Source organism: Strigops habroptila, chromosome Z (assembly GCF_004027225.2).
Source record: "Strigops habroptila isolate Jane chromosome Z, bStrHab1.2.pri, whole genome shotgun sequence".
NCBI classification, from domain to species: Eukaryota; Metazoa; Chordata; class Aves; order Psittaciformes; family Psittacidae; genus Strigops; species Strigops habroptila.
The window spans coordinates 96,484,352-96,502,420 of record NC_044302.2 but is presented as its reverse complement, the minus strand read 5'-3'; the positions used below and the strand labels follow the sequence as shown (position 1 = coordinate 96,502,420).

General features: G+C 36.7%; 1 protein-coding gene across 1 annotated transcript in view; it reads left to right on the top strand.

The window, feature by feature from the left end:
- Positions 1-12,146: 12,146 nt before the first annotated feature.
- Positions 12,147-18,069, top strand: part of RIT2 (Ras like without CAAX 2) — a 171,527-nt gene continuing 165,604 nt past the window's right edge. The window contains exon 1 of the mRNA XM_030512920.1: positions 12,147-12,462. Coding sequence (XP_030368780.1) covers positions 12,360-12,462 — 103 coding nt within the window. The 5' untranslated portion in view covers positions 12,147-12,359. The remainder of the gene's footprint in view (positions 12,463-18,069) is intronic.

The following is an 18,069-nucleotide window of genomic DNA, read 5'->3' as shown; positions in this document are numbered from 1 at the left end:
ACAGTCTTTGACAGTATCAATCTTAATTGTCTGCCCTTAATTTGACGTTACCAAAGATTCAGGACTCTAGAAAATCAAATCTCCTTAAGTTCCAGTGGGCTGTCAATTAAATTTGACTGATTACACTCACCGTTATCCTATAAAGATAATCCACAATTAATTGCTATACTGTGCAAATTGTAGCAGGACGAGAATAGTTTACGGGCTTAGGGAAATGTATGGTAATGTGCACCCATGCTCTCCAGGCACCTGAATCCCAATTTTAATATTCCCAATGTCCTCCAATGTCAGACTTGGTGATTTTTATGGGACTCATTATACTGCATTTCTGCTGCAATTGGAAGATTCCTTAGCGTGGTTCATGGCCCATACCTGCCAGATGAATCACTATTACATATACATGAGAAGATAAAGAAATGCAAACTGGCATATTCGGTATTACAGATTTGCTTTGGGAATGTTTTCTTTGAGATTTTGAGAGCGCAGGGAAAGAACTTTCTCCAGAGGGCTTTCTTGATTGTCTGTGTGAGCTTGGCCATTAAAACTTCCTTTAGTTAGAATAAAGTTGTGTGGCACCTGTTTGTATGAACAGGAGTTATAAAAATATTTAAATGAGATAATCCTGTCACTCTTTATACAAATGAATGGTGATATTGAGCATAAATAGAAGAAAATAACTGGAAAGGTGAACATATCATCAGTGGTAATTCTTTTTTGCAAAATATAAAGTTTGAGAAAATTTTAGTGATGCTTATGCATTACTGTGAGTGGAGATGAATACAATATAAAAGTCATAATCAAACTTATTTTGACTCATTTATGTAATAAAGCTATTGTCAGTGACACTTTCTAGATGATCAAATAAATTTATGTTATAAATAGCCAAATGAAAATGATGTCAAAGATAATTCAGGAATTACTAAGCTAAGTCACTAGTTATGTAGCATTTACCATAACTGCAAGGGAGCAATATCTTTCTGACTTACCTATAATAGTATTTACAATATCTCAAATCCATCTTCACAGGCAATGAATCCTTATCATGGCATTTTGCTCTCCCTTTCTTTTTGCTAACTTGTAACATTTTTCCAAGTCAGTATTTCACAGAGAAATAATACTTAATTCATAGAAGAATTTAACTGCGTGTAATAAGGCGCTTAATAAATCTAGATACCACTCACTTCAGGCAAACCTGGAACTAGACCACCTTCTAAAAGAGCAGAACATCTATTCCTTTATGTAAAAAAAGTAAGACATAGCAATGGTCTTTATCTTAAAAGAGAAGCTGATGTAATAAAAATGTGAGAATGTTCTCTGCAAGGTAGAGGATAATCTGTTTTCAGGATAATCAGAGTGGTGTGTCATGAAAAAGGTTGCCTTTTCCAGTTCTCTGGAAAAAAAAAAAAATAAAAAATTAAACCATCCATTTTTAATTTACATACAGATTCTCCCATTAAAGCCCATGTATCTTATAATCTTTCTGAAGCATGAGTGGCTTAAATTTTGTAGAGAATATTGGTAGCTGACAGACAATAGTTACATCAAAGCCATAGTCTACTTCTCATCAGGTGGTTAAGATGCCGAGAGAGATTTTCTAACAATACTGATCTAAGAGTGGTCCTTTAGATGAGAGCATAGTTACTGTACTGTTACTGAGATGTGTATGGTTTATTCAAAACTTGAGCAGTGTGATTAAAAAAATAATTGTTGCTCAAGGAAAAAGAAAGTATCAGTATCTTTTTGAGGAACTTAGAGGAAAATGGAAGGCATGTTACAACACAGAAAGAGGCCCTTTCCAGATGTGGTAGGAGAGAGAAGGCACTATGTAGGAGAGAGGTAGCTGCTTGGCTGGAGAAGAAAGAGTTAAAGAAGAAGCGAAGTACGCTGTGTGATTAAGCAGAGCAACCCAGCTGGACAGGAGTAGGAGAACAGAAAGATAAGGAACTGGCTATTCTGGGACTGTTTGTGAAACAACGAAAAATGTTGAAAAAACCAGAACTGTAAACCAGGAACTAAACATGATGTGATAAAATAGTTTGGCATAAGAGTTAGAGCAATAGGCTAAAGATAGCTTTGCTAGAATGGTATAAAATCTAGAGCAATAGGCAATAAAGTGATTTGCTGCATGAAGATGCTCTGAGTCTGTGCCTTACATGCGCCACAGCACTACATTCTAGTATCATTGGAATGTGCAAGTCTTTAAAGTCATTTATGTATAAATGAAAATACAAACTTGAGGAGCTGAAAGATCTTTCCACAGGAAAAGGCATAGGCAATAGAAATGCAGCACCGAGCAACCTACTCAATATGTGTAAAATCAGGATGCTATAAGGAATGACCTGAGATGCTACTCAGCTAATAAAGGATTCCTGAAATCCACTCAAGGTTCTGGAAGAGCTGCGTTTTTCACCTGACGTGTATCAGGACCTTGGGTGGTTGCCAGTGTTCAAGAATCCTTTATGGTCTATAGTTAATAGGAAGAACATAAATTCCTTTGATCTCTTTGTTAGCCTCTGTCTAACATGGTATTTGTATACTCCTTCCCATTAAAGACCTATTATTGTCCCACCCTTTTCCTCTTGTTATATTACCAAGGTCCCTCTACAGCAAACAGCTACAACAAAACTAATAAGAATATATTTTGCAGTCTAGCCCCTTTCATGAATAACCATAACTATACTAATGTGTCTTCCAGGCACATTAGTATCCACAGACAGCAAAAAGTACTGAAAACTGTCTCATGGGTACATATAAAATTATGTTTGTTTCCAAACTTGAGTCTAACACAGGTGTTCTGATCCTCAGGGCTTTTGTGTCAGAACTCTGAACCTGATTTTATGGAAGGAAAAAGTACTTGGAACTTCAAAGCTGTCCAGATGTGGCTCCCATTCAAGCTTTTCTCATGAGAAGATTGGGCAAGACTTTTGTATTTGCTACTGTGTTCTTGCAGGCAGCAAGTTAAATGGCTTCTCAATAATATCATTGTCATCTTTTGAAGCCATGGAACAACACAGCCAGTCAGAAAATGGTAAAATTTCACATCAGTGGAAGGCATGCTTGGAAATAATGTCATAGTGTAGCTTTTTAAATCTTGTTTTAAAATACCCTCTTGAAGTTATACTGTACGTATATGTGTTCTTATGATTTCATACATATATGTATGATTTCATACATATATGTATTTGATTCCAAATAAGAAAGAAAAGTCAGAAGGAAAATGCCTTAGTAGAAATTTTTGGGCACAATAAGATAGAATATGGGAGGTAGATGTATTTGTTAGCATTTTAATTTCACTTGTCATCAAGCTTAATACATAAAATAGATTTATTTTGGATGGAAACATACGGTTCTTCACCTCAAAACTCTGAGCTCGTTTGCTTAAAAGAATTTGGTTATGGGCCTTGCCATGGGACACTTCTCCATCACTGATTAAAGATGAATCAAAAAAATCACCACCACCAAGAAATTTTTTTTTATTTGTTAAAGTGATTGTATTTCCAGATAGCTATAGCTGAAAGTACCAACAGCTTCTGTGAAGTTCCAGACTGTTTAGAGTCAAGCTCGTCTCTTCTGGAAGAGAAACATAGATTAGCTTGGGTAAACAGAGAAACAGTGGTACTTTATTTGAATGTAAAATCAGCTTGTGTCAGTAATGTGCCCACCTGGAGAAGTTCTGACTGTATGGTTTCGGGACCCTGTCGTGGTTTGAGCCCAGCCAGTAACTCAGAAGCACGCAGCCGCTCGCTCACTCCCCCACTTCTTCCTCCCCCCGCTCCCGGAGGGATGGGGAGGAGAATCAAAAGAATGTAACTCCCACGGGTTGAGATAAGAGCACTCTAGTAACTAAGGTATAATACAAAACCACTATTGCTACCACCAGTGATAATAATGATAAGGGAAATAACAAGGGGAGAGGATACAATTGCTCACCACCCGCCAACCGATACCCAGCCCGACCCGAGCAGTGATCTGGTCTTCCAGGTAACTCCCCCCGGTTTACATACTGGGCATGACGTGCTGTGGTATGGAATACCCCTTTGGGTAGTTTGGGTCAGGTGTCCTGTCTCTGTTTCCTCCCGGCTTCCCCTCCTCCCTGGCAAAGCATGAGACTGAGAAAGTCCTTGGTCAGAGTAAACATTACTTAGCAACAACTGAAAACATTGGTGTTATCAGCGTTGTTCCCAGGCTGAAAGTTAAAAAACACAGCCCTGCACCAGCTACTAAGAAGGAGAAAAATGACTGCTATAGCTGAACCCAGGACAGGCCCAATTTAGTTAACGTCTTTAATTTCACAGGACTTGGCCCATTTATGAGTTTTCTAAGATGAAGTGCGACAAACATAAGGGGATTTAGCTTTCCTGAAGCCCTCTAAGTCCCAGCTACAGGCTTTATGAACTGTGGCCTTTTGAGCTGATCTTCAATACAGAATTTGAAAAAATACAGTTTCCTTGTCAAGAGAAATCTGTAATCCTAAAATAATAAAATATTTGATTATGCAGTCATTGTTGAAAGCATTTCACAGAAATGTGGAAGATTTTATCTAACTAACCACTCTTTAATGTTTTATCCTTTTTTTTTTTTTTTAATTTAATTTTAAATAATGTAGTCACAAGATCTGAGCTTCTCTTTGTCATTTCCCAGAGCTCTGGTAATGATATGTCATTGAAGAATGGCTAATTTGGGCTTTTTTTTCCTCCTTTCAGGCTATATTTTTGCTAATTTTATACGACTATCAGGAAATACTTAATTGCAATACTCTTTGCTGAGCAGACAGAAGGTTCTCCGTTTATGGGTCTGCTTTTGGTGATCTTAGCATGCTGCTGCTAGCTGCAAGAAAGCCATTGCTTGGTGAATTTAACCCTTCAATCAATTCAGTATTTTAATTTTCAGAGCTGTCCATGTCTTTATCCTTCTTCTTCCTAAAGAGAAGTTTTCTCTTCTCTGTAGAACAAAGAAAACAACACCTGTCAAACACTGGAACAGGCTGCCCAGGGAAGTGGTGGAGTCACCATCCCTGGAGGTGTTTAAAAGACATGTAGATGTGGTGCTCAGGGACATGGTTTCATAGTGGACTTGGCAGTGCTGGGTTAACAGCTGGACTTGATCTTCAAATTCTATTCCAACTTAAACTATTATTCTAAGATATGAAAGCTGACATTAAATTATGGAAGATAAGCCTAATACACAATATTGTCTTTGACAATTCTCAAACAAATTTGACTTTAACAAATTCCCAGTGCAAAGAACTGGGGTTGTGATTTTTCACCAGTTTTCTGATTTTGTTTTTTTGTTTGTTTGTTAAAGCTGAGCTTTATAGATTTAAACAGTTAGTGATACAATTAAGCCTACAGTGATGGATTTTTTCACTTATGGTTCGTTAACATTATAAAATTACTGCACTGTTTTGCTTTTTGTTCTACGCAGAGGTTAGATTAGCCCTTTTCCTAACATGAAAGTCTATTATCTTACAATGTTTTATAAGAATATCATCTTTAAACTGATTAACAGACTAACTAGTGACAGACTGCAGTCTAGTGTCTTTGGTAGAGCAGATCTTGAATCGATTGCAGTGGAAATCAGAAGTGGAATATTTTTAATCTTTTAGAACACAACTCTGTAGGAACTTCCCAAATAAATGCATTTACATACTTATCTAGCTCATAATCTGCTTGACAAGAGCTTAAATGAAAGCATTTATCTCAGATTTATAAAATGTAGTGATATTTTTCATACAGGATTGCTAGTGATTTCAATGCTATTTTTACATATGAAACCGGTCCCTTTAAGCAGATTGGAAGTTATCAAAACAGGTAGATTTGTCAGAATTCAACACAGGTATGCACAAAATTACAACAGAAATCTTTAGTTAAGAAGAGGTTGAAGTCCTACTTCTGAAAAAAACCCCACCCCAGTACATATATTCCTTTTAGTGTCATTCCTTGTAATCCATTATTCAGCCCATGAGGTAGCTGAGTTCAAGCCTTTGTTACTCTAAACTCGTTAAATTTTCCCCTATTCAACACAGGAAACAATATGTCCAGTGGGAGACTGAGATAACTAAAAGTCTGAATTTTCTGGAAGAAACCTTTTACTGATGATTTTAAAGGAACTGACTTTGTTTTTCTTGTTAATGGTACGGTTGTTCATCTTAATTATGCACTTAGATGATTATTGCTAACTGCAACAGATAAAAACTGCAGAAGTACTCAGTTCTGTTCAACCAACAGAACACCAATAAACAAATGATTTCTAGAATAAAATTATCTCAACATGAAAAATAATCTATGATACTAGGAAAGTCCAGGGTAATTTGAAATCTGAAAAAGTAAATCTGAAAAATTCACATTTATCCTATTTCGTGTTTCCATGATGAAGTTGAAGCTAGTCTGTAGGTTTACTTGGCCTGGACAGAGAAGTGAAAAGTGAATGACTGATACCAGATCAAATTCAAGAGCTTGTCTATTACCCTTTTTTTTTTTTCTTTTTTTTTTAAATGATACACCATTTGACATGTATCGATGTTAAAATTCACATGCTTGAAGTTCAGGAAGCAGTTTTCAAGTGCAAGGGCTTCTGGAATGCAGCTGTTATCATCATCTATAAATGCTTTCAGGGTCAAAATGAGAGAATCTTCTTTTTTGTAGCATTCAAAACTGAAAGAATCTTCTTTTTCCAGAAAAATATATGATGAAGATGACTTGAAAAAGAAGAGAGGAGCAAAAAACTAAAAGTCAGAAACTGGTACATTCCCAGTAGATTGTGATTTGTCACTGATAGCATTCAAACACAGATTAAAAAATTAAAAAAAACTTTACATCCATATTGTTGATTGCCTGTGTTTGTTGTAAGTGTACTAAGCTAGATATGCACCAGCAGTAGGTGTAAATCCATACTGTATGAAGTCTTGAGACAATAATGTGGCCAGATTTGGGAAGCACACTTCAAAACAGGCAGTAGAGAGTCTTTGGGAATACAAGCAGCATAAAAGGTTAATAAATGACCTATGAAGTAGGATTGATAGTTATTTTTCTGGTGAAAAAGAGGAAGCATGAAAGAAAAAGAAAAGAAAGGAAGGCTGAGAACAACATTCTTTGTATTTACCATGTTAATTTGATTCATCAGCTAACTATTTAAATATGTGTTCGGTGTATTCCCTATGCCTTTTCATAATAGCTGTAGCAGGTAGGATAAGTGATAATCTTACTGTGTAATAAAAGACATCTGGGTTTCAAAGACATTTCTAACAGGATAGTGAGGAAATTTATTTCAGCATTTGAAAAACTGGGTAATTTCTCTCTTGGAAGACTTTAAAATAAGGTTAAGTAAATATTGTTCAATTTAGTTGAATGGATTTGTGGAGTGGGGCAGAGATGAAAAAGATGACCTCTTCAGAACTCTTCTAATGCTATTTTTATAATATTTCATGTTATATTTGTGCTTATAATTTTCTTTCCTAGCAAAAGCACTGGAAGATGAATGAATTTAGAATAAACATGTATTCATGCTCACAGAGAGCATGTTTATGTGCAGTTAAGGCTTTGAGACCTTTAAGATTTTCATATATCAGTGTTGCATTTGAAAGTATAAAAGTCTTATCTATAAATGTAATTAAGATTCAACAGAAATCCATAAATGACCCATGATCATTAGTACTTTTTGACAGCAAGATCTTAAATCATTTGTGAAACCTTATTGAAAACCCAGAGAAAATAGCTTTTCCCTTTGACAAAGTCTAGGACACAACCTTCAGTGTTTCTGTTCTACAAGAATTTTGAGTAGTCGCTTGTAAAAATTTTAAAGTTAACACTATTTGAGTGTTCTCAAAAATGTGATAAACTGCCCTTATATCTCAAACCTCTGCACAGCAGGTACATTACATGCATTGCTTGACGGGGGATGATCAAAGGGTGGATGCTGTTCATGACAAACCTGCCTTCTTTGACAACACCAAAACCACAATGTTTCTTGACTTTGTGGACTCTGAAGTTGCTTCACGTTTTCAGTTAACAGTGAGTCTCGCATCTTTTCTCCTTTCATTTGCTTTTGCCACTCGACATACTAATAAGGCTTAGATTAAACTGCATTGCAGCAGAAGCAGGGGACGGTATGTTGTCTGACGCTAGGGACAGAAGTATGAACTTCAGAACATATGTCTCAACAGCTTGAGCTGAAGAGGCAGCTTCAAGGTGGGAGGTTGTCAAGTGTCCCATCAAGTATACTGTGGCACACTGAGCCATCCTACAGATGAGTAATTTGAAGAATAGAAAAAGGATGAGGATTACCTAAGGAAGTCAAGGTGCCTGTGGCAGATGGGTGATTGAACTACTGGGTATTTGTAGTAGGAATCTAAATTCCAAAACTGCTCAGCTGCTTCTGTGGTATGTTGAAGGTCCCTTAGCAATATGATTCAGAGGTGTTCAGCATATTTAAGAATGAATATGTTATATCTGTTCATGTAAAATTTAAGTTTAAACTTTTTTACAAGTCCCCTAGCAATTACTTTATTATGCTAGCTTTACTCAGAAATGATCAAGTTAAGCTAGTGTGCCAAATGCATTTTTTCTCAGGTGCAATGATTTCTGCATTAGCACTCTTTCTTGCCATAGCAGTGCTTCAGCAATTCAACAAGGTGAGCATATATCCCTTTTTATGAAGGATGCTTTTTACATTTCTTCTCTCTGCAGTGCCTAATAAGTAAACATGAGGGACAAAAGAGTGGTCAGTGTTTCCATAATGGCATGGACCCCAGTGGGCTCATGCATATTTGCTTATTATTAAATGGGTCACATGCCTTTAACCCACCACTTAATGGAGCACAAATCAGTCAAGATTTGCATTTTGCTTGCTATTCAAGTTTTTAAACTCATGAGCTCCCTGCCTAATGAGAAGAATATTTACCCAGGTTAATTGATAAAATCTCCTCAACATAAAGTGCCCTAGGAAACAATTTCAGAACATTTACATGTTGTATTAACATCTCATTATTTTATTCAACACCCCCATAGCAAGTGGGGATGTAAGATGAATGGAATGTGTTTTCTAATGGCATTTTCTCTAGGAAAAGCTCATCTACTTCTCTTCTAACATACCTATCTGTATGTTGTCTTTTGTTTAAGACCTAAGCATCCTTAAATATCTGAACATACAGCTATTTTAATATTAAATGACAAGAATTCAAAGTCTGAATTCATTAAATAAAAAGCACAGGGAAACAGATAAAATAGAGGGTTGGAATTTGTTATGAAATAAGTAGCTCTTTAGAAATCTTTAGTATCTCAGGTTCAGTTGTTGCATCTTTTACTCTTTCTTCCTGTTGTCCATAAAGCATTTATGTGGGTGATTTTTCCTCCTGTATTATGTGTTTCAAGCTGAGTCATTTCAAATCATTTCAGTATTAATTTTCTTGGCAGCACACTGAAAGCAAAATCTTGCACTTTTCTGCTCAGGTGGGAGCAGGAAGACTAATTGTTGTTGTTGTACATAGGAATGAAGAGAAATACTTGTTCTCTGCTACTGAACTGAATGAAATTAGGGCAGAGTAGGCTGTTTCTCCATAGGAAGTTATGATGAAAACCAATTAGAACAAGTCCTGCATTATAAATGGGAATGAAGTATTGCCTCCTAAGGCTCTGGACAAGTCTGTCTGAAAATTAGGAGGATATGTTTGTCGAAGTATTTATATAATATAATAATACTTATTAAACAGTTTAATAAACATGTATCTGTCTTTAAAGCAGGTATTTTAAATGGTTAATCCTCATTCGACAGATAAAATACATTTTAATTCCACTCTTTCAGACATAAAAATACTGTCCTTGTTTTTCTAGATGAGGAAGTGGCTTTCCATTTAGTTCTGTCTTACTTACTTCCTGTTCTAACATAATTCCATTTTGTAGCCTTTTCCATTTCTTGTATTCCTTCCCCATGTTGCGGCTCTAAACCAAAGAAAAAATGACTTGCCACTTTTCTCTGGTAAACACCAACAGCTGGAAGAAAAAAATCTAACTAGTTCTTATCTTCTCCCTATACATTATCATCACTATTTTTTTTTTTTTTTTTTTTAATATTTTCCTTTTGGAATATTTCGCACAGCCACTCACTTTCCTGACATTTTAATGTTAGCCAAATGCAACTGTTATGCGGTTGAACTTTCCTGAGAAGCAGGTTGCTGTGTTGATGGGACATAACCAGGAAAACCCAGTTATTCTAAGCAGTAGTTTTGGTATTGTTATTGGTTTTATCTAATGTGTCAATATTGAGCACTTGAGAATGATTTTAATGAAAATGGAATTTCAGTCACAACAGGGATTTACTGACCTACAACGGGGATTTACTGACCTACCTGTCTCTTTCTGCTGTAATTCAATATTTAGACATCATATTATTACATTCAGAAGTTCCTGTTTAAGTCCTATTTTATGCTCGGATGACCAAGTCATTCTGAATTCTAAGGTCTGCATCCAGGCATCAATATAGCCACACAGCCCTAACAGGACAAAGCTGCCCAAAGCATGGTTATTACAGAAATCCTGTAGGACAACAGTAACACATCCTGATTCTGGAGGTTCTCAGAACACTCTCCCTCTGCTCTCTTTTGCTGTGTAGCTGAAAACAGACAATCTAACCTGATTCATCAGTGTTTTTCCAGCATCTGTTGGCATAAACTGAGTACTTCTTAAGCAAGAGGTGGTGATTTTAATAGTACCCAATGGATTTTGTATTTCCTTGCTTTTAAATTCTTTTTCATTACAAGTTCACTTCTACTGCCCAAAACATGAAGTGGCAAGAAGCTCCTTAAGTTAGGCATGATTCTTACAATTTTTGAACCCAGCTACTGTATGTTTCATTGATGTTTCCTCATTTTCTATTAGGAGGGAAAATGAATATTCATGTTCTGTCCATTTTCTCCATTCTAAACATAATTCTATCTCTTCTGTTTATTCATGCATTTTCTTAGTCCATTAAACTGTCTTTCATACATATGCCCTTTATACCTTTTCCTCTTCTTCCTTATTCTCTTCAAATTAACATCCTTCATCAAGCTATGATATTTTGGCCTTTTTTCTTTACCTTTCAATTTCTAATTTTGTATTCCGGTGTAATGGCACACATTTACTCCCTGTGAAATAACTGGAGAAGTGGACAGATGAAGACTTCCAAGATACTTCACTAGTTGCTTCTTCTGCTTCCATTTCCCTGTCATCTGAATAGTTCCACCTGCCATGAAGGCCCAGCACTATTCAGAGGAGTGTGAGTTTTTCCTTTCTACCACCTTTTCAGTAGATGTTTTTTGGTCCTCAAAAATACTGCGTAACAGTTAAAACTGTGTGAGTATTTTGTTACTTACTACATTCTTTAAATATATCAGATCTATTAAGGACGTTAGAAATCAATGAAACACTGCAGTCCTTTGTGGTTAAGTTTTCACTGAAAAATTCTACTGGGAGATTTTCACACTGGATTTCATTCACAGACTTTTAGTTTTATTCTATTCTTATTTATTTGTGCTGACCAAGTTGGTTAGCTAAATCGCTTGATACTAGTATTAAATACTTAGAATGATTTGGTTTCCTTCCTTGCTTGCATGGATGTTTTCTGTATAAATAGATCTTACTCCCCCCCTTCAGTCTTAATCTCCTAAATTCTATGTGGGGAGAAAGAAAAAGAAGAAACAAGCCTTGTTTAAAAAATACGTGGTTTATTTCTGCAAGTAATGGTTGCAAACTGAACTAAAACAGAATTGATGTGGGGGCAAACTCAACCTTAGAAAACTTCTGTGCTTTAAAGTAAGCTTCATGAGGAGCAAAGACTGTTGAAAGTTATTGCTTATTTCACATCTAATGTAAATCCAGCAAACTTGATGAACATAGCACAAATATTAAACTCCAAGGTGACAGGAAGGTTGCCTGGTCTGTTTTGTTATTGTTTAAGATTCGAGCAAGTGCTACATGGAATAACAAGCATCATAATTAAGGAATTTGATCCATTTTCTTTTCCTGGAGGGTCTGCTCAATTTGATTCCAAGGACACAACAACACCCAGAGGTACCAGGGCTCTTGAGCCTCACAAAACTGCTTCTGTCCAGGAAGAGAAACAGAGAGAATGATACGGAGCTGGGAGGGGGCAGAGAGAGATTTTTATTGGAAGCTGTTAAAGTGGTTGCTATGAGACCTTCTCCAGCTACACAGGCACAGCAGCGAGTGCAAGGCTGATAAATCCTACCTCTTGCATTATACCTTTCCTTTCTGCCTCCTTTTTTTTTCCCTCCCAGCACAGCTTTTATAGTTGTTTAAGATCAGAGAAAGCACCTGCCAGCTGCTTTTTTTTCCCTTTTGCTCCCTTCTTCTGCCTCGTGCAAGATGGAGCTAGAAAACGAAATGATCAGCTCCTCCAGCAATTCTTCAGCAGGCTCCAGAGAGTACAAGGTGGTGATGCTAGGAGCAGGGGGAGTTGGCAAAAGCGGTAAGTTTCAGCAACAACATGTTTGGGGAGAAGGGGTGAATTGGGAGTCTAAAGTTCACAGAGCAAGGACATTGTTTAATGAAGGTTCTCATTCCTCTTGCTCTTGCACATGGCTTGGATAAAAGACCAGTTTTATAATAGTTCATGACTGGGGCAGTGAGTCAGCTTAATTTGTTGCAGACTGAAATGTTATAAGCCTTTTTAATTGGATGGTTCTGTAAAACTAACCTTGACTCCACTGAGGAGCTTGCTGCTGTTAGTTTAGCAGCAAGCAGTCATGTCCCTCTAACACTTGGTGAGGGGTGATGTTGTGATGAACAGTGTGGATGTAACTTGTTGGCCTGCCGGTCGCTGTGCTCAGGCAGAAAGAAACTAACTGCAAAGTCAGCTGAACAGTGCAAAGAAGGGGGGATGCATACAGTGACTCTGTTTCCTTCCCCACATCTCCTTTTGCGTTTCTTACTGAGTGTCATTATGGCTTAGCTGGTGTTAGTCTCCTCTCCTTCCTGGGCAGTTACAGAATGCATGTCTGAGTCTCACTCCAGGTGATAAGGTAGATTTGCAGCATATTTTAATATCACCATCCAGCACTGGCAAGATATGCTGGTGTCTGACAATGGTATCTCTTCAGAGGAGTCATTATTTTCTCCAGAAATATTTTCTTTTTCCTAGATATTATCAAATTTGATTTATTCTCACTGACACTAGCATTCTCTGCTCTTAAAAAGACTTTGCTGAACGTGCAGTGTTTGTCTCAGAAGCCAGTGTATTGAGCTGGCCACACAACAAGCATTTGATTACATCTTGTGTAAATTCAAAAGAAAAAGAGAAGAAGAAAACACACAACAGAAAAAGGATAATACAGTATATCCGGGCTAGATTTCAAAGAAATCACAGGATAAATAAGCTGTGAAACTGAACTGTAATAATTGCATAGATCAAACAAGTTTATTTCCCATTCAAGCAGCAAGACAAGGTATAGATGCAGAAAAAAATTAATTATTCAGAGTGGATATAATTTCCTCTCTGTATCTGTTTTCTTGTTATATTTGGCTTCAACTTCAGTGGCACATCTGTCAGTAAAAGCTATCTCCCATCAGTATTGTTTAACTAAGCAAACAATTCTTGCCCAGATGTTATGCTACAATCACTATATTAAATGAGAAAGAAGAAAACACTGGTTACCTCAGAGTAACTTTCTGCAATTTTCAATGGTAAAGCAGGTATGCAGGATGTGTCAGCTGGAACTTTCAGTAAAATGTCACTTTCTTTTTTTTCTTTTTTTTTTTTTTTTTTATTCCCCCGAGTGCATCTAAAAGATGGCAGATATTTTTCCTAAGCATATTATCGTAAGAACAATGTAATTTTGAAGACTCACTCACCAAAACAACAGATACTACAAATTATACCATAATCATAGTATAACTGAATCATAAAAGTGAAATTTTATATATGCACTGAGGAATTTTTAGAGTTCCTATTTACTGTTAGATAAGAGTTTTAAAGCACAAATGATGTTTATTCAGATCTTTTTGTTAAAAAATGTAAGCTGTTTATTTCATGAGAAGAAAGCCTTAAAATCTGTAATACAAGTAAATGATACACCTCTAAAGCTGAGGACCATGTAAGTCTGCAACAATTGGGTGTCTCTGTGGACTAGAGAAGTGAAAATAGGACAAAGTGGATAGGTAGGACATTCAAAGGGAATGTGAAAACCTGTTGTTTTCGCAAAAGTGAAGTTTCTGGGAAAAAAACGGCAACTGAGAATTAAAAATCCAGAAGAAGGGAGATGGGCCATTCATAATTTACTGGCTATGAACTTCCAGCATGGAAAGGACATGAAATATTTTGGTAGAATCATGAGAGATAGTCCAATTGATAGAATTCTGTTAGAGATAAAGAAAAATTGATGTCAATCCATAAATCATTAATTTATTCTGACTGTTGTATAGGCAGGATTAATTTACACTTGATTAAAAGCAGAAAAAGGCCTGAGTGACTACTTTCATTCTCCAAGATGAGCTCTGCTTTCCCCTGATGGCCTAGATTCACTCTGTTGAGTTAGTCATGAATTTAAACATTAAAAAAATTTCAGAATAGAAAGTATTCTGTAGAATAAAGATCAGAGATTAAAAAACCAGAAGTTCAGTTACCAGTTTATACTTTGACAGATAAGTGATATATATGATGATATATTGATAATATCCTGGCTTCTTTCCCCTTCTTTTCCCACTTTCTTTGCTTTTTAAGTCATGATAAAAGCCTTAACAGCTGTGGTAAGTTGCTGAGTGGGAAACCTCTTTCTGGTAAAAAAATTTCCCTTCCTCATCTTGTTCAATATTAAATAATTCAGATTTGGAAAGAATTTTCCTTAGGAAATGTTAAAATATTTCTTTTGCCCTTGGACATAGCTCACTTTTAGAGATTCCCTGGGCATTTTGATCTTCTGTTTCCCACCCTCTTGTGCTCTCTTACTGTGCCACTTCATGCTGTATGCATGGAGGTCTTTGCACTCAAAATTATGTGCTCGTTACAAGGGCCTAAGTTATACATGTGGACAGGGAGGAATGAGGAGGAGGACATCAGCAATGGATGTTCTTTTGATGGTGTTTGTAGAATATTTGCCTTTGGTGTCAGGTTCGTCTCTTGAGTTCTGTTCTCTGAGATGGCAGGAGGACAGCCAACCTTCTGTTATTTGGACTATTCAGCGTAGTAGAAATGTCGTAAGAATTGCTAATAGAAGATACAGTCAGCACATCCCGCCCACCACATTCACAGTAATGATGTTTAAACTGCAGATAGTTTAAAAATTGTTACTTTAGGGTCCTCATATTCATAATCAGTGGCAGAAACAAAGAGAAATCTCTGCCACTATTTGATAGGGGGAAAAAGCACCACCCCAAAACCAGAGTTCAGTTTAACTAAATGTACAAAGCTATATGTATTCCTAGCAATTGATTTCTGTAATTATAGCTTATAGATTCCTTAAAATGAGTTATCCCTTGTAAGACTTCTGAAAATAGAACTATTTTTGTTTGCAGGGCAATATGCTGATTTATTACTTTGTGTAGATTGTGTCAGACATAGAATCATAGAATCAAAGAATAGTTAGGGTTGGAAAGGACCTTAAGATCATCTAGTTCCAACCCCCCTGCCATGGGCAGGGACACCTCGCACTAAACCATGTTGCCCAAGGCTCCGTCCAGCCTGACCTTGAACACTGCCAGAGATGGAGCATTCACAACTTCCTTGGACAACCCATTCCAGTGCTTCACCACCCTCACTGTAAAGAACTTCTTCCTTATATCTAATCTAAACTTCCCCTGTTTAAGTTTGAAGCCTTTACCCCTTGTTCTACCACTACAGTCCCTGAGGAAGAGTCCCTCCCCAGCATCCTTATAGACCCCCTTCAGATACTGGAAGGCTGCTAAGAGGTCTCCATGCAGCCTTCTCTTCTCCAGGCTGAACAGCCCCAACTTTCTCAGCCTGTCTTTATATGGGAGGTGCTTTAGCCCTCTTATTATCCTCGTGGCCCTCCTCTGGACTCGCTCCAACAGCTCCATGTCTGTTTTATGTTGAGGACATCAAGAAGAGCTATACACTCTGCTGTAAGTTCAGGCTAAAATTAGGCTAGAACCAGGAATTAAACTGAAATGACTTAACAGTAAATTTTTACTGACTCTCATTTGAATATAGTCCAAACTGGAATTACACATTTCTAATGATAGTTAAGTTTCAATTAAAAAGAAAAAAAAATAAAAAAAATTTACATTCAGTCTTTGGTTCAATGGGAAGTTTCAGATCAGCTCAGAAGTTTCAGGTACTCGGACAGGACTGTTCAAACCTACTTCAAGTTGCCTGAGATAGGGTTTAGACCCTAAGAGTCTTACTGGTTTTGAGATAGGTTTTGCTTATAAATGCCTTCAGAGACCTGCATCTGGACAGTTAACTGAGCAATCCCATGGTCGCTAGTATGTTGCAGCTTAGACCTCTGGGTTTAGCTCTATTTTTCAGTGTTACAAAAAATACGTGCAAAAGACCCTCTAAATCCTGAGACCATGCATTGCCGGCTTATATTTAGCAAACTAATTACACTAATAAGAATAATTAACTGCTGCATATTCTGCAAAACATTATCAATAATTAGCTGAGGGGTTGCACAGTGGCTACCAAAAGGAATAAATTGATGTACCTGTACAACTGAATAAAACCAGATACTGTCTGTTTAATTAAAAATTGTTACTACCTAGGCATCCTTCAAATGCTGAACAGATTGCACTGTAATCTACCTCTTCTTGGCCAAATGAAAATGTTATTCTTGTTTCATTGTTTGTTTTTTTTCCCCCCTAATGTTAGTTCAATTAAATTTGTTTAGGGGTGAAGATGATCTACTGTTCCTGGTAAATGGAATTACATTCTATGGCTAGGTTAGCCATAGAATGGGTATATCATAGACACAAAGTGAATTTCATGCCACCTGTTGCATTTCAGAAAGGAGAGGAATTACTAAAATGTCAAAAATTAATAAATATTTGTTGCTAGTAAGTTGATTTTTGTCTTAGAGGAAATGTGTGTTTTTCAAGATTTATTTTTCAGACTGGTTTGATTGCCAGTTTATTTGTTGCCACCCTAAAAATATTGAAGTGATTGTCAAACACTTACCCCATGATTTTTGTAAAACTAACGTACTTATAGTTTTAATATACAGGTTTAGAAAACATTAGTACATATTTCCAGGCTTCAATCTGAAAAAATAAATCAGGAATAGATTCTCTTAGGGTTGTTAGAGGAAGAGTATTGTGGAGAAGAGAACTGTATTTCTCAGGCTGGTTTGGTCAGGGGACGAATGCTCACTCTATTGATTGCCACCACTTTTTATTTTTTTTATTTATTTTTTTTTTTTGCCAACGTTGTACAAATGTCATATTTCTACAGAAACACATCTTTGGGCACAGGCAGATTCTGTGTTTTCCCATAAACCAGATTACGTACTGAGGACTTTATAAATGCAGAGTTCCGATGTTTGGGCTGGAAGGGACCTTCAAAGGTCACCTTGTTCAATCCCTTTGCAATGAGCAGGGACACCTTCAACTAGATCAGGTTGCCCAGAACTGTGTCCAGCCTGGCCTTGAACATCTCCAGGGATGGGCATCCACTGCCTTTCTGGGTAGTCTGTTCTGATGTTCTGCCACCTTCATTGTAAAGAATCTTTTCCTCGCATTCAGCCTGAATCTCCTGTTTTTTAGTTTAAAATCATTACACCTCATCCTGTTACAACAGGCCCTTGTAAAAAGTCATTCGTTATCTTTCTCACAGGCCCCTTTTAAGAACTGAAAGGCCACAATAAGATCTTCCTGAAGCTTTCTGTTCTCCAGGCTGAACAATGTATTTGTAATGTATTTGTGACCTTTGATAACAAAACTGTTCTTATTTTTCAGTTAACTTCACAGATAGGTTACTGAATTTGTTTCAAGCTCGACTGTGTGTAATTACAACTTCTAGCCATTTTATCTTATCACTTCTTTGTTAACAATTTTGAAAACCTCTCTATTCTCTTATTTTTCTGTAAGTTAACAGCTATGGACAATGTTTAGTTCAGACCTTGAT